The 27,435-nt window shown below is 42.8% G+C and overlaps 3 protein-coding genes across 5 annotated transcripts; all 3 read left to right on the top strand.

The window, feature by feature from the left end:
- The first annotated feature begins 1,017 nt into the window (after positions 1 to 1,017).
- On the top strand, positions 1,018 to 12,046 carry LOC109529334 (uncharacterized). Its single transcript, XM_019892661.1, has 11 exons — positions 1,018 to 1,535; positions 1,767 to 2,098; positions 2,549 to 2,618; positions 3,438 to 3,871; positions 4,689 to 5,858; positions 7,422 to 7,559; positions 8,498 to 8,828; positions 8,896 to 8,955; positions 9,750 to 10,091; positions 10,343 to 10,688; positions 11,450 to 12,046. The coding sequence occupies exons 1-11, from the start codon at positions 1,163 to 1,165 to the stop codon at positions 11,991 to 11,993; spliced, it is 4,140 nt and encodes a 1,379-aa protein (XP_019748220.1). The 5' UTR covers positions 1,018 to 1,162; the 3' UTR covers positions 11,994 to 12,046.
- Positions 12,047 to 12,441: 395 nt separating this feature from the next.
- Positions 12,442 to 20,214, top strand: LOC109529386 (zinc finger protein 2 homolog). Of its 2 annotated transcripts, none has more exons than XM_019892745.1 (9): positions 12,442 to 12,722; positions 13,961 to 14,062; positions 14,569 to 14,734; positions 15,849 to 15,898; positions 16,102 to 16,206; positions 17,036 to 17,264; positions 17,728 to 18,473; positions 19,158 to 19,262; positions 19,573 to 20,214. In XM_019892745.1, exons 1-9 carry the CDS (start codon positions 12,570 to 12,572, stop codon positions 19,828 to 19,830), a joined length of 1,914 nt encoding a protein of 637 aa, XP_019748304.1. In that variant the 5' UTR covers positions 12,442 to 12,569; the 3' UTR covers positions 19,831 to 20,214. The 2 variants fall into 2 exon arrangements, with proteins under 2 accessions (XP_019748304.1, XP_019748305.1); XM_019892746.1 differs by having other exon boundaries at positions 12,443 to 12,722; positions 17,072 to 17,264.
- Positions 20,215 to 21,919: 1,705 nt separating this feature from the next.
- LOC109529387 (oocyte zinc finger protein XlCOF6-like) lies at positions 21,920 to 27,207 on the top strand. Of its 2 annotated transcripts, none has more exons than XM_019892748.1 (8): positions 21,920 to 21,951; positions 22,681 to 22,782; positions 23,006 to 23,171; positions 23,356 to 23,405; positions 24,624 to 24,737; positions 25,039 to 25,246; positions 25,511 to 26,250; positions 26,526 to 27,207. In XM_019892748.1, the coding sequence occupies exons 2-8, from the start codon at positions 22,705 to 22,707 to the stop codon at positions 26,790 to 26,792; spliced, it is 1,623 nt and encodes a 540-aa protein (XP_019748307.1). In that variant the 5' UTR covers positions 21,920 to 21,951; positions 22,681 to 22,704; the 3' UTR covers positions 26,793 to 27,207. The 2 variants fall into 2 exon arrangements, with proteins under 2 accessions (XP_019748307.1, XP_019748306.1); XM_019892747.1 differs by lacking the exon at positions 21,920 to 21,951 and adding an exon at positions 21,960 to 22,215.
- Positions 27,208 to 27,435: the final 228 nt, after the last annotated feature.

Raw genomic sequence — 27,435 nt, 5'->3', positions numbered from 1 at the left:
TTTTTTTTTTTTTTTGTTTCCATCAAATGGGAATCTGGTTGATGTGTACGTCTGTCCATTGCTCTCAGGTTTCTAACATGTGTTGTAAGCGTGTGCTTGGTGTGTTCAAATGTCTTCCAGATGTGTGGTTCCAAACCAACAGAAATGTCAGCGGAGTGGAAGCAAGGAATGTTGAATGAATGATTGAATGGATGGACAAATGAATGAATGGATGGCAGACCGGAAACCGCTTCAGCTGTCACACCTTTTGACTTTGCATGTCTGATTCGACGTGAAATCACATGTAGGAAAAAAATTAAAAAAAAAAACACTCATTTGTTTCACGCCTCTAGACTTAGACTTAAAAGACTGGCTGCTCAGTTTTTAATGATGTCCTACTCTTTGCCTACTTGAGTACAATTGGACCCCTGTTTTCATGGCGAATCCTTCACATTTTATCTGGGATACCTGCTTCAGATCAGGACTATTTTGGCAAAATTTTGTAGGAGTTCGTCAGAGCCCTGGAATTTGCCTCAAATGGCTGCTTCAACCATTATCTTGTTGTATTTCAGTCTTGGGTCCTTGAGGCTTTTTAGCAGAGTTGGGCATACTAATACACTAATATACAATATACTTTTGCTTATGCTATTCAGGGTCAGAGGGTGCTGAATTTACAACAAGCCAATCAACTGATTATTTTATGAATGAATAACAACATTTTGAAAAATTCATTTGAACTATCCAATTTTAGGGGTAAATCGCTAAATTAATGCAAAAAAAAAAATTACAGGACTCTCTATCTTGTATAATGCAAATACTGTACTTGTGTGCCATATGACTTCGCCGTATGTGGACCGTGGGCCATAGTTTGCACATTACCCGTTTTAGTACCTGCTAGACGCCTGCTAAAGAATATATAATAATTTAACCTTATATGTTGTTAGTATGTTATGTGTTATTCATTTGGAACAGTAGTGAAATAGTCAATCCATGACAGCAATGGGCGAAAAGGAGACGAAGAAGAAAATGAAACCGGAAGCGGAAATCAAACGAGGAAGTTTTATAGCGACGGACAGTCCTCCATAGTCAATCGTCTGGTAACATGAGTCGCAATTGATCACAGCAAGGTCCTATTCTTGATTTGAGTGTTTTTAAATCGTTTCGGTATAGAGTTTTCACAAACATGGAGGCGAGGTTCGACGGCAAGGTGGCGTCGATCGTCGAGCTCGCCTTCCAAGCCACCGTGTCGGTCTTCAGGGGGGTGTGGGAGGAACAAGCGCCAAACTCGGCTTGGGAAGAAGCGACGATCGGCCTTCTTGGCGGTCTACGGGAGATCGAGCGCGGTCTGCTAGCTCAGCTTCAGCGGGTGTTCGCCGAGTTGTGCGACGAGAACGAGGAGCTGAAGATCAAAGTCGAGCAGTTGGAGGACGTGATGCAGAGGAAGGCCGGACAACTGGAACAGGAGCTGCACGTCCGGGTAGGACGGCTAGGCAGGGATATGGAGCTGCTGGAGAAGGAGCTAAAGAGCATCAGCGATGGAGGAACTGCGGCAGGAGGCAAGCATGATACTAAAATGCCTACTACAGACTAGGGTAGAATGATTTTGAAAAGAATCCACTTGAAATATGCTACTCGTAACCATATGGAATGTTTAAAACAATATTATTAACCATCGGAAATTTGATTATCATCATCCACTCATGTATTGAAATGAACTGCAAACGAGAAAAGTTATCCAGTCATTAATTTGCCATAATGTCATTAATTCCCTCTCTGAATGAACGCAGAAGTCTCACTGTTGTCAGTCTCCGCCGACCAGACTGCTGCTGACACAGAATCCAGTCTGAGTGTCTCGGAAGTGGGACATGACGAGGCAGTCCTGAGTCCTAAAACGGACCCCCAGGCCGCTGTCGCCCCTGTGATGATTGTCAGCGGGGTCGGCGGCCCACCCACCATGCTCATTGTGGAAGATGGAGAGTCTCCCACACAGGAGATAACCGAGGCATCCTTTGTGACACAACTTGTCCTTCAACCTGCGGTCTCACCGCAAGATGCTCCAAGTCCCGATTCCTGCCCACTTAGCAATAAGAAGCCAGCCCAGGAACAAGCTGAGAAACAGGTTTGGTGTCTCAGACATTGGCTTCACCCCATGGCGCATATTTATAAGCACCAAAATATTTGATATTCACCACATAGCTTTGGTCATGCCAACATGTAAAAAAAACTACGTAGGTTAAATGTCAAACTCACAGCAATGCCAAATAAGTCAACAACACACACATTCAAATTTTCGGCCGTTTTCATCCAATGGTCTCCGTATTTGGTGGACATGCAGAGGATACACTGCTTCCCCAGTTGATTTCTTTGGTGGTGATTTACTTTCACCTCAAGAATCAAGAAAGTTCACTAGTAAACAAATCAAAGATTAAATTGGAACAAGGCACATAGAGTTGGATGCCAAATTATAGGTCTTGATAAGAGCTTTCTAGATTACTAGTTAGTTTGTTCATCTGTGTTTGTATGGCAACATAATGAGGAAAAAGCTTTTAATATTTGGTTTGTGTGACAGGGCTCAGTGGAAGAATCTTCATCAGGAAGACCGAGAAGAACACGAAAGCCAAGCTTCAAAGTGGAAATGGGTAACTAGGATTTGATAGCAGGTTATGTAACAAGTGAACCTATTGAAGTTGCATAATTTTGGAATTCCATCAGGTTTAATGGGAAATGGGTCTTTTAAGTCGCTCTGTAGTAAACTACTATGAAATATTGCCTTAGACCAAAAAAAAAAAAAACATGCCCCCAAAAAGGTATATCGTATAAATATCATGTCACTAATATATATATATACCTAATATTCCTAAGGTATTCCACAATATGTTAGACAAAATATCCCAAATAACAGTACTAGAATTTTTTTAGACAAAAATTGCTGAAAGCCACAATATGAAAATGTGAAAATAGTACAAAACATTATATGCAAGTACCGTATTAGGAAAGTAGACAATGTGCAAAATATTTCTATACAAATATGATGATGTTTTTTGATCATTAAAAATATTAGAAATATAATTCTCCCCCACCACAAATATGACAAACATTAGCAAACAAAAATATTAAAATAGTAGACATATACCGGTACACAAGTGTTAGGAAAAATCTAATGTACAATATAAATATTTAACATGTTTAAAAAATATGAGCAGTGTCGTCATACACACAGTAACTCATCAAAATTAAGGTACACATCCTTTTATTATGTTTGTGTTTTAACATTAACTGTGGTTCACTTCTTTTAACACTTTTGTGACAGTTGGAGGCTGGAGCCCATTATTTCTGATGAGAATGCTTCCTCTAAATCCAAACAGACAAAAATATTGGATTTATGAGGTTTTGCTGCATTTGAATCGGATACAGGTTTCTTTTAAATGAAGGTCTTGTTGCCTCTCATCCCTCTCAAGCTCTGTCAGCGTCCGCCGACATAAGCAACGACGAGATGGACTCCGGCGAAGAGGATGAAAGCCCGAGAAAGAAGGCGCGGCGGAACGTGAAGCGCTTCTCCTGCGATGAATGCGACGCAGCCTTCTATTGGAAGGCCGATCTGAAAAAGCATGCGGCGCTCCACAAGCGGCCTTTCCCGCGGCAGCAGTGCGACAGGAGCTTCCCAGAGAAGTCGTCTCTGGAGGACCAGATACTGAGCCACCAGGTGGCGTCCAAGGCGCCACTGCCCTTCCCGTGCCCGCATTGCAAGCGCTCATACCGCAAAGAGGAGTCTCTACAGAACCACCTGAAGCGGCACCAACCCCTGGCGCAGCCTAAGCCTTTCGCCTGTGAGCAGTGCGGGAAGACCTTTCGTGTGGAGCGCTCTCTGGAGAATCACCTGTTGCGCCACCAGGTGAAGACATCATCTCACTCACAGCAACGGCAACATTTTATTCCATATCCTTTTGCTATTTTTTGCATTTAGAAAATCCTCCTGACTCCGCTGCTCTGCAACTGGCATTAAGTCTCGAAAGACTCAGTAAATCAGAAAAATCTCGACAGAGTTCAGTTGGTCTAACAAGGTTTTAAAGCTTCTCTGTTGGACCAAAACATTCTGAGAAACACTCTAATTGGTCTTTCAAGTATCTGAATAATTTTCACTTCACAAAGTCTCTAAAGACTCTTCAGATTATCGAACAAGTCTCTAGAGTCTTCCGTTTGTCTATCAAGATTTTGTTATTTGGTCCAAAAAGTATCCAAATAATCTGCAGTTGCTCCAAAAAAGTCTCTTCAATAGGGTAAAAATTATCCAAACAATCTTGAATATGTCCAAACGCCTCTTTATGCTCTCCAGCTATTCTAAAAAGGCTCAAGAGAGTTAGTCTATCCCTCGTGTTATCGGCAAACGTTTTTAGGCGTGACATATATTATTAGACACAACTTAACCTTATTTGGAAAAGGAAAAACTGATTTTGGTCCACAAATGAGTATACAGTTTTGTGTTTTGTGGCTCCAATGTCCTAATTTGTTGCCACAGAATACAGTAGTCTGGCCACAATAACGTGCACAATAAATGCAACTTTGTGGCCACAAAATACTAAATTGTTGGCAATAATTTGTGGCCACAGAATACGAAATTGTACAACATCCTTGTTTGTGGGCACAAATTTTGAGCCACATGTGCCCCAAAAATATTCATTGTATTTTGCTTTCTCTTCAACTGCATTCAGAAGTGGAAGGAGTCGCTCCAGTGCCCGCTGTGCAACAAGACCTGCAAGACGCCGGTGCAGCTGCGTGGCCACATGGTGGTGCACTCGGACGAGCGGCCCTTCAGCTGCGCCACCTGCGGCAAGGAGTTCAAGAGCAAAGACACGCTCCGTTTCCACCAAATGGTTCACACCAACGCCAAGAAGTACAAGTGCAACGTGTGCGACGAGACCTTTAAGTATGCCCATTCGCTGACCGTGCACAAGCGCAAGCACACCGGGATCACGCCGTTCGTGTGCGGTGTGTGTGGACGCTCATACCGCACCGGTACGGCGCTCAAACGGCACAGCGTGGTGCACACGGGTGAGAAACCATTCACCTGCCACGTGTGCGGCGCACGCTTCAGCCTCAACAACAATTTGAAGCGACACCTGCGCATCCACACTGGCGAGAAGCCTTTCACCTGCAAGGATTGCGGGAAGAGCTTCTCGGATAACAACAAGCTCAAGTCGCACATGCTGGTGCACGGAGCCCGAAAGCCATTTATGTGCGACCTGTGCGGGAAGACCTTCCTCTTCAATTGCCGCCTTCAGATCCACCAGAAATATGTGCACGCCAAGGAGGATGACAAGCCCAAGGTGTTCCCTCAAAGGCAGAGGAACAAGCTTCTGGTCAAGCCGTACAGCTGCAAAATCTGCCTGGCCAGCTTCAGTGCGGCCTGCTCACTCAAGCTCCACGAGAAGGGCCACAGTGAGCACAAGGAGTTCTCCTGCGCTTTGTGCGGCAAGGCCTTCCACAATAAGTACTCGTTCCGCTCGCACCAGCGCTCGCACTCGGGCGAGAAGCCCTTCGTGTGCGAGGTGTGCGGCAAGGGCTTTATCCACGCCGGCAGCCTCAAGCAGCACGAGCGCATCCACACGGGCGAGAAGCCGTACAAATGCGAGCAGTGTGGCAAGGCCTTTCGCACCGACGGAAACTTCTACCGTCACCTCCGCATCCACACAGGAGAGAAGCCCTTTGAGTGCGCTTACTGCCACCGCAAGTTCCACCAGTCCAACCAGCTCAAGTCGCACTTGCAGGTGCACACGGGCCAGAAGCTCTATTCGTGCCAGACCTGCGGACGAGGATTCTCTGATTCGAGGCAGCTCAAGAAGCACAGTTGCGATGGAACAGTTGTCCCAGTATTGTTAACATAAATGCTTTTTTTACGAGCTGGCAGTATTGAAAAAGAATGTCCCGAGCACTGTGCACAGCACCTGGTGCTTTTTTCCTGGGAAAACAATTCTACAGAAGCCCACACCCCACAAACTGGGTCTATTTGTTTTTTGTTTTTTTTATATAATAACAATAACATACCTCCAAATAGGAGAGGAATATCTTCAACACGGCTAGCCTCAAATCCGTCACCAATGTCATCACTGCACAACTAGTGTATTGATACAATCATTTTTTTTCTCTGAGGGCAGCACACTGAAAAATTGAATAATACTACAGAAGCCCACACCCCACAAACTGGGTCTATTTTTTTTTCCAATAATAATAACATACCTGCAAATAGGAGAAAATATCTTCAACACGGCTAGCCTCAGATCCCTCACCAATGTCATTACTGCACAACTAGTGTATTTATACAATCTTTTTTTTTTTTCTCTGAGGGCAGCACGCTGAAAAATTGAATAATGCAAGTGCCACTTCGGCATTCTGTGCCTTTAACTGAACATGTGAAAACCAATCCATCAAGCAATGATACAACCAATGACAATCACATTTCAGACATCCCCTACAGCGGGTGGGGGAAAAAAATGGATAATGGCTAGCCGGCCACAAATACCATTGTTTGGACACTACTGAAATTCACCTGTAGTATTATTGTCTGTCTTAACGCTAATATTACTCAGAATTATCAATAAAATCTCAATAGTAATTTATACCTTTTTCTGTTAAGGAAAAAAAAGCTGGAGAAGCTGTCTCATCCCCTCTGCAAATCCAAGACGTGCATCCTGTTGCCTTAATATGTATGCAGTGTGCACTAAATAGTATTTGGTGGCCACAGTAAAAATCTGTGACAAGATGAACTGGTTGCCCTTGCCAGTCAATCGCAAGGCGTGTGTGTGTGTGTGTGTGTGTGTGTGTGTGTGTGTGTGTGTGTGTGTGTGTGTGTGTCTTGCGTGTGTATGTTGGGATTCCTGCTTACTTGTTGTAAGCGCACACACACAAAACACAACCATCCATTCATTCATTCATGTTCTACACTTCCACATATTGAAGAGCTGATCCCTATTCCAGCTCGCTGTGGGCAAAAGGCCAGGTACGTGTAGACGATCTGGTCCAGGTATGTGTAGACAAAAAAAGCATTTACATTCACAGTTATGTACAGTTTTAGTGTCTTGATTTAACGGACCATGTTCTTGGATTGTGGGAGTAAGTTAGAGTAGCTGGATAAAACCCACAAAAGCATGGGGTGAACATGCAATCTGCAAAAACATTAGCATTATTAATCCCCAAAATGACAAATATCCTATTTTCTTAAGATATTTTCATAAATAACAACTGTTTGAAATATTTTAGTACAATACAGGAGTGTGATTTACTCTGCATTATAACTGCATTAGTTGAGTGTTTTGGAGGATGTGCAAAATTAAATATTTTATTTTGAAATTTATGACGTTTTATTTTGAAGTCCCAAGGTCGAGCGGCTTAACTTGTGGGGTGTGTTAAAGGGGCTGCGAACTAACGGAAGCTGCTGTTAGTGAGAGTCTGCAATAAATCACACGTCCCCAAAAATGCCTGAAAGTTTGGTGTTTTATTCCCAAACTAATGCCATTTTGGAGACTCTTATTAGGTGTGCGCTGGATTTAACTGCTGGTCAGGTCAAAATGAACCATTCTGTGAAGGTAAATATTGAATGCTGTGTTTATTTTAAAATTTCTGCCAAAAAAAGTATTGACGATTGGGATCGATCAGTTTTTACAGAGATGTTACATTGGAATACAAGAAACTAAACTAAGATGGCGCCTTGTCGCGTATCTTCGGCAAGCTTAAAGTTTCCACAGAGACTTTGGCTCTCTTTAATCTTGTCTCGTTATTTTCTTGTTTAGTCTTGGTGGTGTTAATAGTTTAAGTGGTTTAACTTGTGTCTATGGAATCTGACTGTACGAATTATTATATCGCCGTTGAACTTCGGCTAAGTGTTAGCTTTTTGTGTCACTTGACGCTAGTGGGAGCGCCATCTAGAGGCCTGGCTGGCCACATTTATCAGTTCGCAGTAGCGCCATCTAGAGACCTGGAGGACGACACGCAAGTACAGAAGCGTTTCCAAAACAAATGACAACACCGTGGGAGCTCTGCATAAATTTATCACAAAATGTGATCTGATAGTCAGCTAAGCTACTACAATAGACAAACCGTCTTACTAAACGGATACCAAACGTAAAATTATGTTTTCCATGCTGATATTTAACACGAATTGACACTTTGTAATCATTGACAGTGCTGGATGAAAAAAAAAGTATCATCCTCCAACATCGGACTCAGCCCACTTAGAGTGCACTCACTATTGAGGTTGGAGGAGTTGGTTAAATCCTGATGTGAACAAAAAAAAAATAATGTAATCACTTAAAATTAATTAATTCCAGGTAACAAAGCCGCTCAACCAGTGCAACACTTAAAATTAATTAATTCCAGGTAACAAAGCCGCCCAACCACTGGTCAGATAACAGTTTTGATGCTGTCAGGGACTAAAGTGGTCTGAAATTAGATAATGGTACCTTCCTCAATGTTTTATGTACAGAAAACGTATTCATCTTCATATGTTTGTATCTGCTCCGAACAGGTAGGATTTGACAAAATGGTGGAGCTGCTGGCTCAGGAGGCAAGCAGAAAGATCAACTGTGTTTTCCTCCAGCTGTTAGACACCACCACTAAGGAAAAGCTGATCCTTCAGGACAAAGTAAGTGAGCTGGAGCGCCAGTTGAAAGCGGTCACTGAAGACTTTGATGTCATCCGAATATGGAGGGAGAACGTGTTGACTGGATGCCCTGTGCTCAATGAGCAGACGGGATGGGTCTTCACCCTGAAGCCTTTCGGTGTATTGGTGAACTCAGATGAGTTAGCAAAGGAAGACACTGAGTCCACAACGTCAGCCATCGTCATACGCATCAAAGGTGCATTTGTAATTACCGGTATATTGTGATGTTCATGTCTGAATATTAACTAAAATGTTCCCTTTAGAAGAGTCTGCGTTGGTGGAGGTGAACGGTGGAGCCGAGGCATCATCAGCCAGTAGACAAGGTAAACTCATGCAACTTTTTATGAGTGTGGTGACTCTGCATTTGGGTAAGAGAGGATCGTTCGCCAGCATATAACACTCTTCTTTTATGACCATTGTCTGCTATAAAACTATCTTCAAATAATGTGTTTCGTCCACTCCCTTGATGCCCCACACCAAATGTACATACAAAAACAACCCTAAAGTGGGCTGTCCAAGTTTCATAGATCTTATCTTCTGTAAGATTTAGGTTGTACTGCAATTGTTGTATCTAATGTGTACCTTATGCTTTACTTGAATTAATAAATGCCATACCAGAAATATGTGCATACAAATCCAACATAAACAACTGAATCGTTAGCAGCCTGAAACTGCACCAGCGAGCTTACCCTCAGTGAGACAACAGAGGCGGCAATCTCTGCTGTATTTATGCAAATAATGTGTAGGCTTTGCTCCACTTGAACAAATTATAACCTCAATTATAACACCAACAACTGAAGTTTAATGTCCTGAAAAAAAAAGGGATCTTCCCCTTGGTAAGGATGAAAATACAACTTTATTCTTATAGCATTACACCTTTTTTTTCTTTATTTTTTTTCAATTCATTGTAACATTTTTACTTTTTTGTTCAAAATAGGCATCTTTTATTTCTATGGCATTTTGAGCTACATGAAGTACTTCATGTTTAATTGTCTTAAAGGTTATGAGGTGCTCAAAAAGTTTACATACAGGCCATGGGGGTGAAAACAAATCAGAAAAATTACTGGCTGAGATAGCCAGTGTGTAAGAAACTGATTCGTCCAACTGTATTCTACAGACATTGCCGAGGAAGACAACACAGCTGCATCCTCCGACTCCCAGAATCCTTTGCAAACTGAAGTCACTAAGAAAGTGTTTGAATGTGACGTGTGCAGTAAGAGCTTCAGTCGTCAGCTCCACCTCAAGAAACACTTGGACACCCACAAAGAGTCTCTGAGTTGCCACCAGTGTCCCAGGATCTTCCGCCGCAGGGCTGCACTCGAGCGCCACCTCCTGCGTCACAAGGACAAGACGCTTCACTCCTTCACGTGTCCTATCTGTGACAAGACCTTCAAGAACAAGAAACTGCTCAAGTCGCACGAATCGGTTCACGGTGACGACACGCGGCCCTTTGCCTCCGGTACACTGCAAAAACTAAAATCGAAACAAGATAAAATACACTTCTCACAACAAGGTCGGGATATTTGGCTTTTGGATGGAATTTCTGGATGAACCTAAAAGTCACTATGTTTCAGACCCACCCACAATCTGATCTGTAAAAATCTTTGATATGGGACATAAGACTCTTAAGAAATGCAGTTCAATTTTGCTATTGGGAGATAATTGAGCTATCCTTTTAATGACTTTTTTGTTTGTTTGTGTTTTTTTAAGACCAAGTTTCTCATGGTAAGGCGTTCACCTGCGAAACGTGCGGTGCCGGCTTCACGCTGCAGCAGAACCTCAAGCGGCATGCCCGCATCCATACGGGCGAGCGACCGTTCAAATGCCACGTGTGCGGCGCCAGCTTCGTCCAGGATAAGCTGAAGGCTCACATGCTGCTCCACGGCGCCACCAAGTCTTTCATGTGTGACTTGTGTGGCAAGACCTTCCTATACAATTGGCAGCTAAAGAAGCACCAGAAAGTGGCGCACCAGGAGGGCACTGAGGCAGGCATGCAGGCAGGACAGCGAAAGGTCCGAGCACGGGAAAACCGCACTGTCATCTTCAAACGGGACAGGTAATGGAAAATTCATACTATCTTAGATTGATTTATATACATTTGCATCAGGCTTGAATAGAGTGTGTGACTTGCCAAATACTCAATACTAGTCACTGCTCCACCGTGCATTTTTTAGCAGCCCACAGCATATTCTCAAAACGTATACTGTACAGTATTTCGTGCTACTCAGGAGCCACAAAGGAACACACACTGAACTAAATACGTGCATGTATCCAAAATACATGCTCTTAATATATTTCATTTTTCACAATACATTTCTCAATGCATGTATCAACGATCCACTATCCTAACCCAACAACAAAGGGTTTGAAGCAAACAACAAAATAAGGACAAACTGCAAACAAGAAAATATATAAAGTGCAAGAACTAATTTTGCAAGATGACATCCATTCTAGAGGCCTACAATGAGAGAGCCAGATTAATTTAGCAGATTTGTGATTCTGGTTACGCATTCGCAAATTTATTTCACGCATTTGCAGTGGTGTGCAAAGGTGTGTTTATACCCACGGACACCGACAGTGGTGATGCCTGATGGCTGCTACAGAGCATTATTGCTCGTCTGGACCCTGAGTTGGGTGCCTGCAGCCTCCGCCCCCTCGGCCCACACACTGCACATCTATGAATCTGGTTACAGATTTTTTTTCCGATACAAGTACCTATTTTTTAATAGTTTTGCTAAAATAATGGCCTGAAGTATCCTTCTATTTTTCTGTATATGAAAGATTTGGTATTCATTTTAAATTTAACTTTAACAACAGGACCACCGTGGAGTTGGCAGCATTCGCCTGCAAGACGTGCCAACGCGGGTTTGACTCGGAGGTGGCGCTTACGAAACACGAGCTGCTCCATACGGGCAGCACCCCGTATGCTTGCGACGTATGCGGCAAAGCCTTCCTCTACAAGACCACCTTCGACTACCATCTTCGCACGCACTCGGGCGAGCGGCCCTATGCCTGCGACGTGTGCGGAAAGACCTTCATTATCCACCACGCGCTGAAATCGCACCGGCTGCGACACACGGGTGAGAAGCCACACGCCTGCGAGCAGTGCGGCAAAGCCTTCCGGGTGTACACCAACTACCGGAGACACCTCAGGATCCACACGGGCGAGAAGCCGTACGAGTGTGAGGTGTGCGGGGTCAGATTCCGCCAGCTTGGACACGTCAAGTTCCACATGCAGGTGCACACGGGCGAGCGGCCATACGCCTGCTCTGCCTGTGGAATTGGCTTTTCCGACTCCAGACAACTAAAGAGGCACACGTGTGCTGGGAAAGAGCTGGGGAAGACTTTGCTGACATCTTGACTCACAAGAATTGTTTGACACAATAAAATAAACATATTTTTCACTTTAGTGAATTCAGAGGCCTTTTATTTTGAAATGGAACATCGGATCTGAATGCCAATACTGTGGTTGGATACCTGGGGTTCCGGAGTGTGTTGAAAACCTGGTGTGGTTGCGGGATAACTACGATTCATTTTTTCATGCTTTTTTTAAAATATCAGGGTAAATTTTAGTCATTGATTTAGAGTTGCCATTGACCTTATCTCAACTACAGAACGCTTCTTGGCGCTACTCTGTGAGAGTTTTCCTTATCTCTGGGTGAACTCATCGTTGCCCGACACCTACAATAAATTATGTAATAAAATCCTAACCACTGACGTGCATGCATTACATGTACTGTAGTTGCAGCGCTATTATTTTGAAGGTGGCCAACGCCGCTCGCTGGCGGCAGATTACCGTAATGTACAGTATTCACAATCGCTGTGGCGGCTGGTTTGACTTCAATTTTGCGAGTGGAAGCTATCCTGACCGTAGTAGTCGTATACCGAAGTAGTCTTTGCTCCATGTGGATTCGAGTCCGCTTCAAGACCGTGTCAAATGGGGGACTTTGAGGCGCGAGCCACATCCATTTTGGAGGATATGGCGAACAAAGCTGTGATGGAAATGTGCAAAGTTGTCTTTTCCTCCGACATGACTCAAGAAGTATTTTGGAGCGAGGAAGACCACGTTCTCGTTTCAACTCAGGACAAGGTACATTTTATGACTTCTTTCTTATTGCGCCTTTCCGCCTGTTCGTAGGAATAGAAGCGCAAGCTCGCTAGCCACTTCAGCATCCGAATTTTTGCCAAAAAAATAAACGGTCTCGAATGTATTTTGCGGCTAAAATCAATAACAGTGCGTAATTTGTATCAAAAAGCCACGTTTTGCTAGCTTGTGTTTCGATTAACACCGGACAATCTCGTGGTTGTGTGTCTATATACAGTGACATGTGATCGACCAATCGAAGAAAAGTCACTACATAGTCTTAAAATTGTTAAAAATGTAATCAAACAGATTAGTTTGCACGACATGAGTGTGACGCTCGTCAGCCGCTTGCAGGCCTGGCTCAAGAGCTGCTTCTATAACCTCCTGATTCTGATTGTCTTCTTTTTAAATGGGTTGATGACCGATCTTTATTTGACAAAAATAAGAGCACAAATGGACAATATAGTCATCAACACTTCGCCATGGCGGCACCCGTACATCCGAGTGTCTGAAACTGCTTGCGCCATTACTAAGTAAACAAACGGTACAAACCCATGTCATTTGACCAAAGCCAGGCGACAGAGAGAACATAAATGGCTTTAATGATATATTCGCCTTCTTCTATACAACTGTAGCTTAAATGTATGACACGTAAAGCCGAAATAAAATGTGTTACGTGTGGTAAATAATTTACCACACGTAACACATTTTATTGCAAGTAATTTACCGTAAATTGCTTGCAAGGAAGGCGGAACACCACCCATAGTTTATAATTAAATTAGGAAAGTAGATTCAAAATTCGAAGTGGTGGAAATTGAGACAGGCATGTCAGTCTCACAGTTCTGAGGTTGAGGTTCAAATCCCCATCCTTATGTGGGTTTTCTCTGGGCACTCTGGTTTCCTTCCACATTCCAGCATGCTTGGTAGATTCATTGGAGACTCAAAATCATCCCTCGATGTGAATGGGTGTTTGTCTATATGAGCCTCCACTTACTGCCCCAAGTCAGATGGAATAGGCGCCAGCACACCTGCAACCCTGTTGAGGATTAGGTTTATAGAAAATTGATGGAAATTGTTGAAATTCATACTTGGTTAACATGATCATTGAGGGATGAGCTAATTTACTTTTTTGTTACTCAAGATATGAGCACGGGTATGCGCTTTCAAAAATGGTAATTTGAGCTGTAGAACTGACGTGGCATGGTAGGTTGAACATGTATATTTCTATCTATTGTTTCCATCAGGTGATCCATCTAGCCAACACCTTCATGACATTGCTGGCTCAAGAGGCGGTCAACAACATCTGCCAACTTTTCCATGAATGTACTGCGCTGCTGCAGGTGCAGGTACGTCCCTTTCGTAATTCAAATTCACAAAATTTATGCAGGGATTCACATACAGTGGTGAATGTGATTAAAGTCCTAATGTTGATTGAGTATGTACAGTTTTTGGGTGCAAAAAAAAAAAAGTCTGAATATTTGCTTTTTTAAAATGAAGTGTCCTCCCCCCTTCTGTGGTTGGGTGGGTTGTTGTGTGGTGTGCAACATTCAAGGTGTAATGCCGGTCTGGTCAGATGTTAACATTTCAAATCTAACCAAGTCTGATTTTGTTTTTCATGGTAATTATTTAACATTATGGGACATTTTGCGCACATTCTCTTGAAGTGGTCAATGAGTTATGTAACTTGAAAAGTATGAGGAAAGATTGTATTTACACTTGACAGCATTATTTTCTTTCAGTCCTTCTTTAAGCCTAATTTTCTCATTCTTTCCCAGAAGCCATTTTGTGCAAGACTGATCTGGAATATGAATAATTTAAATAAATATGAATAAGACTCCTGTTCTGTGCCCAGGTGACGCAGGGGGAGGCGCAGCTGGAGGACCTGAGGACGAGGCTGGAGGTGGCGCAAACATCCCTGAGTATGGTGTTGCAAAGCGCTTATGCCGTGGTAGTGGAACAGCAGGTGCAAGAGCACGTCGGAGGAGTGGGCGCATCGGAAGTGGAACCGCAGAGCTCAGGTGTCCGTCAGTTCGTCATCAACATCAAGATCGTTTATCATATTGTACAGTGAACCCCTATTTTATCATGGTTCGGTGATTCAAACCTTGAAATCACCTCTGAAATGGATTGGAAGCCAATGCAAGTTGGCCCAGTATCGGGGTCATGTGATCTAACGTCCTCGTCAGGACTCTAGCTGCAGCATTTTGTACTAACAGCAAGCTTTTAACACTGGACATGGGAAAACCAGAGAGCAATACGTTTCAATAATCAAGACGAGACATAACAAACGCGTGAATTATGATTTCTGCGTCACCAGGAGATAAAATGGGATGTATCTTAGTGGTATTGCGAAGGTGAATTAAAAAAAAAAATGCAGTTCTATACTCTTAATGTGCATTTGAAAAGATAGCGTTGAATCAAATATAACACTGAGATTTTTCGCTGAATCACTTTGGGTAAAAGTACATTTATTGAGGCTAAGAGTAGTGTTCTGAAAAGGTGCCGATGCTGAGCAGGGCCAATAATCATCATCTCGGTTTTATCGGGGTTAAGGATCAAAAAATTAAAAGTCATCCATTGTTTAATCTCAGCAAGGCACGCCTCGAGATTACAGCAACTGCGCGGCATAGTTATTTCTCATGGGATATATAGTTGGGTGTCATCAGCATAACAGTGAAAACTAGTGTTCTATGTATGTATGATGCCACCGAACGGAAGCATGTCAGTGCTGAACGAGAGAGGGCCAAGTGCCGATCCCTGTGGTACTCCACATGTAACATTACAAAACTCAGAAGTCATATTACCATAAATACACGGTGCGTTCTTTCTGAGAGGTAAGAACTAAACCAGGAAAGAGCTGAGCCTGAAGTACCAACACACGTTCTGAGGCATTCTTACAGTATGTATCAAAGGCAGTGCTAAGATCGAGTAATAATCATTTTGATGAGGTGTCGGAGTCCATAGCTAGGAGAAAACCACGCACACACACACAGACACGCACACACACAAATGAAGGTTCGCTGTGTATGATTCTCTTCCAATATTAATACAGTGTAGGAGGTGCAGTACAAAATGTCTTCCAAACCACTGATCAGCTTGTTACTGACTTCTTGGCATGATTTGCGTTTGCAGCTATGTCTGGTGAGGTTGAAAAGACGCCCATCATTGACCTAACTTCCAAGGTACTCCAGACTCCCTGACACCTCTGGCATATTTTTTTCGGTGCTCGATTACTGCCCCAACATCACAGAGCAGTTTGATCTTAACATCAACCACTCAGCTTAATAATTGCGCCTTTATAAATATAATAATTGGGATGTCACTCAGGGCATTGCTATGCATACCTACATTTTGGAGCTCATTATTTTGTATGTTTGTCTGTCAGGACAACATGCTTGCAGCACCGACACAGGACAGCATTGTTAACGAGACGTTGTGTGATTCCAGCCAGCAGGAAAATAACACAGACCCTGATGACCATAATGACCAGGTTTGGACTCATATCAGATGAACCATTTCATTTACTTTTCTCTCATTTATTATTGACATAGAAGGCTTGAAAATAACTTGTTTTCTTTGCAGGGCAGTTTTGCTAATGAGTGACTCCATTTCAGGAGCAACTGTCGAATTGTGGAGCAATTTTTTTGCAGATTAATGCCAGGAACCTGAAGCAAGGGTTGTATTAAACAACAAAAATAAGAAAATATAATGAATGAATAATTTGTTTTCTTTTTCATACAATCAGCATTTTTCTTTCCTAATTTCACATTGCACATTAGGCTTAGGTCATGTTATGGTTCTATATAAAATTAGTAACGGTATGACCTTTCACTCCGGTGTAAGAGGAGACTGTAAAACGGTGTCAAAATTGGAATACCGCTTAATGTAAATAAGCTTCATGTCGCTCACTGTCATAAAACTGCAATCAAGCTTAAAAGTTTATGTGAACATCTCTACATATGTCAACTTCAACCGCCTACAGCACAACAAGTTCCAAGCTGTGGAAGACATTTTTCAATGCAATGGGGCCTAATGATTGCTTAGTCAGGGGGGTCAAACAAACAATCAAATGAACCGCCCCATGAAACTTCCCTTAGCGGAAGTCGCACACTTACCGGTGCTTAATAGTCCTTCAGTGCCCTCGGGATTAAGGTGGATAGGCCACGCCTCCTGGCTGATGTACATCATGCAATTCTTTTCCGGTTTCCGGTTCTATTGAGTGCTTGGGTTGTCGCTATCGAATAGTTTTAGAATAGAATATTCCATCCATTAATAATCAGATTTTCTTTTGCTTTAAAGTGTATTACAAAACAATTTTTGTCCTGACTACTGACTGTTCTTTCTCTGGGCTGAAGCCAGAAGATGATGACATCGATGCCAGCCACATGGACCAAGCTGAAATCAGAGTCCCAGCTGACAAGCAGCTCAGAGTGCACCAGGCAGCGCACAACCCGCACAAGAACTTTGTGTGCTCACTGTGCGGAAGCAGCTTCCCCCTCAAACGCAGCCTCAACACACACATGCGGAAGCACACGGGTCAACAGACGGGTCAGTATTATGTTGTAGATGTGTTTTCATGAAGTCTTCCATTTTATCCATCTGATTTGAAAGAAAATCACAGAAATTGTTCGATCCAAGTAGTCATTAAAAAGTCCTTAAAGATTTTAATCAAAATTGTCCCAGATGGTCCTATTAACTCATAAATGTGATTAAAATTGCATGTAAACTGTTCCAAAAAAAGCTTTAATTTTAAAATAATAGTCGCACTAATGTTCTAAAAAGTTTTCATTTGATTAAAGCAGTCTCCAAAAGGTCCCAAAAATCTTGCAGTTGGCACCACCAACCACACTTAGTGGTTAGTTTAGGAAAATATACATCAGCATCCTCCACCCATTATTGTCAATGAAAATTTGTTGTGCAATGAACTGGTCCTTGGCGGAACAAGGGTGGGTACCACGGCCCCAGTTTGTATAACTCTTGGGACAACTCCCTGTTGTTGTGCTTTCCGCAGGCAAACATTCTCACACCTGCGACAAGTGTGGTAAGGGCTTCACGCTCAAGCAGATCCTGCTGAGCCACCAACGAAGTCACAACGAGGAGCGACCCTTCAAGTGCACGCTGTGCGCCAAGAGCTTCTACCGAGCAAATGGCCTGAAAATGCACAAGCGCTTGCACGTCTCCCGCCGCGCGCGTACAGGCGAGCACCGCTGCCGCATCTGCGACAAGATCTTCAGTCTCCAATGCAACCTGCAGCGCCACCTGCGCATCCACACGGGCGAGAAGCCTTTCTGCTGCGAAATCTGCGGGAAGAGCTTCAACCAGGGCGACTCCCTCAAGATTCACCAGAGGATCCACACGGGGGAGCGGCCATTCAAATGTGACACCTGCGGGAAGACCTTCATCCAGAAGTCAGCCTTAAAGTTGCACACCAACGCCGCCTCCCTGGCGTGCGTGGTGTGCGGCGCGACGGCGGCCTGTGCAGACGGAATGCGCAACCACCTACAAACGCACGCCGACGCCATGCCGTGCATCTGCATCTTGTGCGGAGACCCACTGGCCACGGTGCCCGTTTTGTGTTCACACCAGCACCACCACAACACGGCCGCCCGTGCGCACGGCTGCCCCTTCTGCAACAAGAGATTCAAGTCAGCCAGCTACCTGAAGATACACATTAAGTTGCACAGCGGAGTCAAGCCCTTCTCTTGCGACATCTGCCACCGTAGCTTTGCCCTGCACTGCAGGCTCAAGTTGCACCAGGTATTTTTTTTTCTTGACAATAAGTTAAAAAAAAAAAAAATTGGGTAAAAAAAATTTTCTCTTTTACCAAAGTGTTTTTCAAATGTCATTAAAAGTCTTCGGCCTGCTGCATCTGGCGACACAGCCAAAACCAACTGAACTCTGCGCAGGGTTCAGGAATTAGTCTTCATGAATGGCCGACTGTCAGGAAGGAAAATTTCACACCTTGAGAAGGTCCCAAAAAGTCTTAACTGTTATGTAAAGGTCTTGAAAAAAAATTGATCAAGCTGGTCATTCAAAGGTTACAAAAATGAAGTTTGAATCAACATGGGAGAATGGATTCAGTTTGAACGAAAAAATAATAACACCACAAATTTGGAGATATGGTAGCAGATCCTGATTATGTCTTAAAAATATGAGAAAAGACTATGTTGCTGGGGATTTCTAAATTAACTTTTTTTCTGTTTTGGATTTGCCAACTGTTTCTTCTCAGCTTCTTTTATGCAAATATAAACGGGTGTTAGTGTAAGAATTTTATCTGCATTTGGATTTACTTGTAAGTGCTGTTTCCAAAACTTTCAACTGAGATGTAAGTGCAAAAAATTCAAAACAAAAAGTATCAAAATTCAAAATAGGATCAGTGGCTTTAAAATGTCCACCACGATGCAGGACTTGTACATAATACATTTTTGTCCTCTTCTCCAGGAAGTGCACGTTGGTGACAAACAGTTCTGCTGCGACATTTGCGGCAAGTTTTTCAGCAATTTGAGCATGCTGACCCGCCACCAGCGCATCCACACAGTTGAGAAGGTAAAAAATTAATAATAATAGTGAGAAAGGTCATTAAAATGGTAAAGGTCTCAGACAATTAAAAAAAAAAAAATTTTTTTTTTTTTTTTGCTAAGCCCACTGGGAGTTATAGAGAGTTTTACTAGTGGAAGGTGGTTTCGTTGTTGTTTCAATTCTCCTACCAATACATTAGGCGAAGGTGCTTTAACTGTGTGTCAGTCTGTCAAATTACATCCAGGGGAGGTGCAATGCATGTCAGGTTAAATCCTTCCTTGGCCCAAAAGTCTCATATTCCCTGCTGAATTTAAGCTTTTTTTCCCCACCTCTTCAGGGAGAATACACGGGTGAGAAGTCATATGCCTGCGACCTGTGTGACAAACGCTTCAATCATGGCCCCAACCTGATTCGGCATCGCCGCATCCACACGGGCGAGAAGCCGTATATCTGTGACGTGTGCGGCCGCCGCTTCAGCCAGAGCAACAGTCTCAAAGCCCACCAGCTGGTCCACACCGGCCAGAAGTTCATGTGTGACCGCTGCGGCAAAACCTACAGCGACAAGAGGAACCTCAAGAACCACAAGTGTTTCTAATGCTCTCTACTTGAATAGTTTACCTTTAACTCACTGGGTAAATGGCAGTTTGCACAGGAGGAAGTCCTTGTTTGGTTACTTTCTGAAGCTAAAATACTGAAATACTGCACAAGCTTTGTAATGCCGCCTGGCATGACTGAAGTCCACAAAGTTGAGACCTAATTCTGATGATTTATTGAATCAACATGTGTGAAAAATTCTACAATACGTACTCCTTCAATTTTCAATGTTTCACCTCCTGGTCATTTCAAAGACGCACCTTGAACTATAGATGGCAGTAATGTGCAAAATATCAATGCAGTTGTGTTACACTAGTGTTACTCACCCCTTATCGAGCCCATTTTACATTCGAAAAATCTCATGGCACATCACCAAACCACAAAACTATATATACACTGATCTCATAAAGACCATGTCTAAATTTACTCACAAATGTATCAATAGTAGCCATGTTGGTCCGCTGGTTAGCACGTCCACCTCACAGTGCAGAAGTCTGGGGTTTGATTCCGGCCCTGGCCTTACTGTGAGGAGTTTGCATGTTCTCCCTGTACCTGTGTGGGTTTTCTACAGGTTCTCCGTTTTTCTTCCACATTCCAAAAACATACCTGATAGGTTGATTGAATGCTCTCTAAATTGTCCGTATGTGTGATTATGAGCGCAAATGGTGGTTTGACTTTGTGTGCCCTGTGATTGGGTGGCAACCAGTTCAGGGTGTACGGCCTGAAGACACCAGGGACATGCTCCAGGATCGTTCTCATGCTTCTTCAGAGCTTGCTGATCCTTGGAATCAGGTGTGTTGCAGCAAGGAGCGATGGAAAACAGGAAGGTGGCCCGTGAGGACCGCAGCTGGACATGCCTGTTCCACCACAGCTTCGTAATTATGACTGAATGTTTGTACACCTTTATAAGGTGGGTCTGCTCGGCGAACTGACGTGACAGTGAACACAAATATGAGTACAAACTACTGGCCAGCGATTTCTCGGCTCTAGCATTAACCACTGTGGTCTACTGTGACAGTGTAAGTTGAGGCTACCAGCAGGTGTCCTGCGAATGTTTTATTGATTACTGTACTGTACTGTATTTTATTACTCTTGGTTTAATAAAGCAATTGAAAGAGCACTCATTCTGTAACGACTTTTTTGTATTTGTTTTAACTAGTGGTAGGCTATATTCAATTATCTAAAGATTAGTTAAAAAGGCGCAGTTGAGTACTGTATGATTTTACAAAATCCACTGAACCAGCATTTTGTGACTGAGTACTGTGTGAAATCTGGGCCTTTTTAGTTGACCATGAAGAATACAGGTAGCTCCTTCTGTCATCTCTATGAGAGTATTTCACAGTTTTGCCTGTCACCATATTTTAAACATAATAAACATTGTTTTTAGTAAATGGGGTCAGCAATTAAATGATCGTCTACTGATGGCAGAAGGTAACACGTGTTTCCATCTTTTTCCATTTATACATCAGAATAACTAATGCCACTCACAAAATAAATCTTTACATTGAAACAAGAGCATCAATATCATCGTATCATAGTACTGTGACGTTTTTACTGAGCACCACGGTGAAAATAGTTGTCACGTCGGCCTCGCAGTGCAGAGGTGTAGGGTTCGATTCCGGCTCCGGCCTTCCCGTGTGAGGTGGCATGTTTTCTCCGGTTACTGCGGTTTCCTCCCACATTCCCCCCAAAAACATGCTGCCAGGCAGGCAGGTGTTAATGGAACACTTTATTTTGTCCCTAGGTGTGATTGTGAGCGCGAATGGTTCGTCTGTGTTCAGTTCAGGGTGTAGCAGGCAGGTGTTAATGGAACACTTTATTTTGTCCCTCGGTGTGATTGTGAGAGCGAATGGTTGTTCGTCTGTGTTCAGTTCAGGGTGTAGCCCGCCTATTTCCCGAAGACAGCTGGGATAGGCTCGAGCACGCCCTCGACCCTTGTGAGGACAAGGAAATTAGAAAATGGAAGAATAGAAAAGTATAAAAATAAACGATTGAAAAAAAATCCTGCGACCCTTGTGAGGATAAGCAAATTAGAAAATGGAAGAATAGAAAATTATAAAAATAAACGATTGAAAAAAATCCCGTATTTTGAAACAACCACTGAGGACAACGTCACTTCCGGGTGTGAGTAAAGCGCATTTACCCGTGCATAAAATTTAATGGTCTTACCGTTTTGATATTTGTTTCTGGTAAATTGTCTGTTTTGCTCGTCGTCTGTACGTCAAGACGTCATATGGGGGATTTTGAGGCGCGAGCGACATCCATTTTGGAACAAATGGCGAACAAGGCTGTGATGGAAATGAGCAAAGTTGTCGTTGACTGCGACACGACCCAAGCAATGTTGCCGGGCGAGGACGACCGCACTCCACTTTCAACGATAGATAAAGTACAATTCATTGCTTATTTCATTAATGTGCCGGATTTGTTGTTATGGACGTTTGTTTGCTGACATCCCGCCCCTCCTTCCTGGGTGATCATAGAAATAGAATACTGTAGCTTGCTCGCTAGCCATTGTAGCATCTGCTTTAAACTCACGAATAGACTCATACCAACGAATTTAATGTTTGTTTAAAAGGTCCTAGAATGGATAGCACAAAAAAACGTCTTCAAAGGTCCTAAAAAGTCTTAAATAGGTTATTTGGTCTTATAGGTTTCCCGAGGGAATGATATAGGAACAAAGAAAGAAAGTCAAAAAAGTGGTATGAAGTAAGGATAGGGGAAATACACATGCAATATAATGAACGTTTTTCTTTTTAAGTGGATGCCTTCTTTTAGTCCTCCATGTATTTTATTCACCAATCCCATGTGAAAACCATTAGATAAATAAATATGTTGTATTGTCTCCCATCAGGTGGTTCATCATGCCAACACCTTCATGACGTCACTGGCTCAAGAGGCGGCCAACAACATCTGCCAGCTTTTCCACGAATGTTCATCTCTGCTGCACTTGCAAGTACGTCACACAACCCAACGCAGTTGCATTCAAGTTGCTTTCACAATTCAGGAACTTGCCTACATGGAATAAAAGGAGTGTGAATTAGACTGCATTTCACTGGATAGTTTCTCCTTGCCTCTCATCTTCTGATTCCCCTACAAATGCCATTTTGTGTATCAAGGATCATGAATCTGAAAAATTTGAACGACCTTGAATAACATTATGTATGGCCTGTGTACAGGTGATGCAAGGCGAGGCACAGTTGGAGGAACTGAAGAAGAGGCTGGAATTGGCGGAAACAGCGCTGGGTATGGTGCTGACAAGCGCCCACACCGTGGAAGAGAAAGAGAAGGTGCAAGAACAGGAAGTGGATGGAGAAGTTGCAGAAGTAGACACAGACAGTTCAGGTGACTTCCAATTCTTCATCATTGTCAATATCATATCCATTTACGTTAGCCATGTCAACTTTGTGATGTATCATCCATGGTGTTCTTCCAGTAAACTGTAATACAGTGTAAACGTTGCTGTACGGTATGGCTCCAAAAACATTAACAGGCTTGTTTGTGACATTGACATGATTTGTATCTGCAGCTCTGTCTGGGAATGTCAAGAATTCGACCACCATGAACCTAATTTACAAGGTACTCTGAACCATCTCAATAATGTTGAAATTGCCTTATGTTTTCTGGACTCGATTAATGTCCCAACCTCACAGAGCAGTTTCAGCTTAATAGTAACCTTAATAATTGCACCTTTAAAAAGTTATTTGGAATTTCACCCAGTAAAATGCAGACACCTACCAAGGTACAAATGATCCTTCCATAAAGTCTTACATTTTGATAAAATGTCTTGAATTTTTGGATCACTGGTCTCAAAGGGTCCTATAAATTGTTATATTTAATCTAATATAAATCAATCAGTCTTTATCTGTATTAATGTTCTTAAAAATATCCTAAAATTTAATCGTGATCCTAAAAGCCTTGTTTTTTGGAATGATGAAAATAGTCCGATCAAGACTTGAATTTGACCATGTCCTTAAAAGTATTTAAAGTAATAGGATCCGCAACCTGTTGAATTATATCAGCTGTCACAAAAAAAGCTACCAGACCATGTCCTTAAAAGTATTTAAAGTAATAGGATCCACAACCTGTTGAATTATATCAGCTGTCACAAAAAAAAAGCGACCTCCATAAAGTCTTACATTTTGATAAAATGTCTTGAAATTTTGTATCATTGGTCTCAAAGTGTCCTATTAATTGTTACATTTAATCTAATATAAATCAATCAGTCTTTGTCTGTATCAATGTTCTTAAAAATATCCTAAAATTTAATCAATGTGATCCTAAAAGCCTTGTTTTTTGGAATGATGAAAATAGTCCGATCAAGACTTGAATTTGACCATGTCCTTAAAAGTATTTAAAGTAATAGGATCCACAACCTGTTGAATTATATCAGCTGTCACAAAAAAAAAGCGACCAAAATTCTCATCAAATTTGATCCAAAAGATTGGAAAGTCTTGCACTTGATCAGAGTGATCTTAAATTGCACTGACAAGGCTACATAAAAAATAAATAAAATTTTTTTTTGATCAAAATGACCTTAAAGGGTTCCAAAAGTTACTAAATTTGAACAAAATGCCAGAACGTCACCCAGCACACTTGATCAGAGTGATCTTAAATTGCACTGACAAGGTTATATTAAAAAAAAATAAAATAAATTGATCAAAATTACCTTAAAGGGTTCCAAAAGTTACTAAATTTGAACAAAATGCCAGAACGTCACCCAGCACAGTGCAGTCATGTAGCTGACAGTGTGGATCAAAAGCAAACATTATTATTGTTAATATGTCTGTTAAACAGGACAACGTAAATCCAACATTGACGCAGGACACCTTCGTTCAGCAGACGTCGTGTGGGTCCGCCCAGCATGGAGGCAACTTGGACCCCAAGGATCATGATGATCCAGACCATCAGGTCAGGATAATAGTATCACACCAATCATGACATTTATTGTACTCTTATTTGTATTTAACTAATAATATCTAAGCTATTAGTACACTTTCCCCATCTGCTGTGCTGCAGGAAATCATCCAATGTAACTTACCGGTGCTTGGTCTGAGACTTTTATATAGTGGAGTAAGTCGTTCACTTATTGGTCAAATGAATTTTGTAACACTACTCAGGTGTCGTGATTAACATAATTACTTATGGAATTCATCCAAAAAAGGAATCCAAGAAAAGAAAACATTATTGTGACGCTTCTTTCATGGGGCAGGAGCAGGAAGACGCCAATGACACCGGCCACGTGGACGGCACCAAACATGGTCTCCAAGCCGGCAAACAGAGCGGCAGGAACTCGAGCAACCGGCAGCCCAGAGCCCGTCAGGCAGCGCGCCAGCGTGACAAGAACTTTTCATGTTCACTCTGCGGACGCACTTTTGCCCTGCGGCGTAGCCTCAACGTGCACATGCGGCAGCACACGGGTCAGTGCTCACCTTATTGTTTTACATGGACGTTACGAAGGCCTTATATGTTATCAAGCCGGACTGAAAAAGGTCCTAAAAAAATTATGACTTACATCAAACTTGCTGTAAAAAGTTATCTCCAAATGGCTTGGCTTTTCTGTCTGTTTCAATAATCAAATGTGGCACTTGAACAAAAAAGATTGCCCACCCCTTCTATGTAGTGACAAGCGACTCAACAAAACACAGCCTCTGTTTGACATTTTCTTGTTGGCGTTTTTCCAGGCGAGCGTGCTCACATGTGCGACGTGTGTGGTAAGGGCTTCACACTCAAGCAGATCCTGCTGGACCACCTGCGAACGCACAATGACGAACGACCCTTTAAGTGCACGCAGTGCGATAAGAGCTTCTACCAAGCGCACGGCCTCAAGTTGCACCAGCGCTTGCATGTCGTCCGCCGCGAGCGCATCAACCGCTGCCAGTTTTGCAAGAAGACCTTCAGCGTCCTTGGCAATCTGCGGCGCCACCTGCGCATCCACACGGGCGAGAAGCCCTTCAGCTGCGACACATGTGGGAAGAGCTTCAACCAGGCTGATACACTCAAGAGCCATCAGAGGATCCACACGGGGGAGCGGCCATTTGGCTGCATAAGCTGTGGGAAGACCTTCATCCAGAAGAGCACACTGGAGACACACACCGATGCCTCCGCGCTGGTATGCGTGGTTTGCGGCGCCACGGCGGACTGCGTGGAGATGATGCGCGGCCACTTGCAAACGCACGCCGACTCCTTGCCATGCATCTGCATGCTGTGCAACCAGAGGCTGACAACGGCGGCGGAGTTGCGCTCGCACCAGCAGCACCACCATGTGGCGGGTGGTGAGCATTGCTGCACCATATGCGGGAAGACATTCAAGTCAGCAAGCTACATGAAGATCCACTTCAAGGTACACATCGGAATCAAGCCCTTCTCCTGCGACATCTGTCTTCGCACCTTCTCCCAAAAAAGCAGCCTCAAGACACACAAGGTACCCTTTTTTTTTAAGTTTGTTAAAAAAACACTCTCAAAAAGTCCAGAATTAACAAAATTGCTGAGAAGGTTTTAAATTTGAGACTTTCTGTTAAAGTCTTAGATATGTGTATGTGGACACGTGCGGTAACGGGGCGATCGCGGAGGTTGGTTGCTCCGAAAGTAGACCTTGGGTTAAAAGTTGGGCACCCCTGATTTACAGGCACAACATGGTACTTCACCAAAGGTGAATTCTTCCCGGGTAAAATTGAGCTTTTTTCTTGTGCTTTCTAGGCATTGCACACGGGCGAAAAGCCGTTCGCCTGCAACACATGCGACAAGCGCTTCAGCAACATGGGCAACTTGACCCGCCACCACCGTGTCCACACGGGCGAAAAGCCATATATCTGCGATGTGTGCGGTCGCAGATTCAACCAGAGCAACAGCCTGAAGGCCCACCAGCAGGTCCACACGGGCCACAAGAAGTTCATATGCGACCGTTGTGGCAAGAGCTTCGGCTACAGGAGGAACCTCAAGCACCACAAGTGCCTCTACTACTGAGTGCTTGAATGGTTGAACTGAACTTAATGGTTGAATGGTGGCTTGCATTGAAGGGATGCACGCTTTGGTTGTTGTTTTCACAGTAAAATAGTGAAATACCTCACAGCCTTTGTGATGCTCACTGGTACGATTGGAAAAGTCCTTAGTTGAGATCAAAAACTTTATGGCAAAGGTCATCAACCTGGGGTCCCACGACCAAGGTATATAATAGTTTTAGTTTATTTAGTTTTGACATTTGTTTTTTAAGTTCAGTTTTAATTTATTTTGAGAGCAAGTTTTGAGTGTTTTATTTTTTTCACGACTGCTTTGTTTTAGTTTCGTTTTTCTTAGTTTCAGTATTAAAGTTCTGTATTTTAAATATATGGATTATGCTATTTGTCCAATGCTAGATCAAAAAAATCACAAAGAATTGTATGATAAAGTAAACTACAATTCTCAAACAACTCTTCTGTTCTGCAGCAATACCAAAATAAATACATTTAAAATGAACCTCGAACGCTCATGTGTGGTATTAATTGACAAAGATGAAAATGATGGACATTTTCACAATAAATATACTTTTAAAACATAAGATTTAGTTTCAGCTAGATTTTTTAAAAGCATCTTTATTATTATTTTTTCTTTCCCAAAAATGTTTTTTGTC

Source organism: Hippocampus comes, unplaced genomic scaffold, assembly GCF_001891065.2.
Source record: "Hippocampus comes isolate QL1 unplaced genomic scaffold, H_comes_QL1_v1.1 scaffold72, whole genome shotgun sequence".
In the NCBI taxonomy this organism is placed as follows: domain Eukaryota; kingdom Metazoa; phylum Chordata; class Actinopteri; order Syngnathiformes; family Syngnathidae; genus Hippocampus; species Hippocampus comes.
Note: the sequence above shows the minus strand (reverse complement) of the source record. Positions and strands in the feature narration are given on the sequence as shown.

Bases quoted from the DNA above. Each gene is read 5' to 3' on its own strand.
- LOC109529334 (XM_019892661.1), top strand. From the start codon at position 1,163: ATGGAGGCGAGGTTCGACGGCAAGGTGGCGTCGATCGTCGAGCTCGCC. The intron at 1,536-1,766 runs GCAAGCATGATA...GAATGAACGCAG, and splicing joins TGGAGGAACTGCGGCAGGAG to AAGTCTCACTGTTGTCAGTC. The intron at 2,099-2,548 runs GTTTGGTGTCTC...TTTGTGTGACAG, and splicing joins AGGAACAAGCTGAGAAACAG to GGCTCAGTGGAAGAATCTTC.
- LOC109529386 (XM_019892745.1), top strand. From the start codon at position 12,570: ATGGGGGACTTTGAGGCGCGAGCCACATCCATTTTGGAGGATATGGCG. The intron at 14,063-14,568 runs GTACGTCCCTTT...TTCTGTGCCCAG, and splicing joins CTGCGCTGCTGCAGGTGCAG to GTGACGCAGGGGGAGGCGCA. The intron at 17,265-17,727 runs GTCAGTATTATG...TGCTTTCCGCAG, and splicing joins GCACACGGGTCAACAGACGG to GCAAACATTCTCACACCTGC.
- LOC109529387 (XM_019892747.1), top strand. From the start codon at position 22,063: ATGGGGGATTTTGAGGCGCGAGCGACATCCATTTTGGAACAAATGGCG. The intron at 24,738-25,038 runs GTCAGGATAATA...TTCATGGGGCAG, and splicing joins ATGATGATCCAGACCATCAG to GAGCAGGAAGACGCCAATGA. The intron at 26,251-26,525 runs GTACCCTTTTTT...TGTGCTTTCTAG, and splicing joins GCAGCCTCAAGACACACAAG to GCATTGCACACGGGCGAAAA.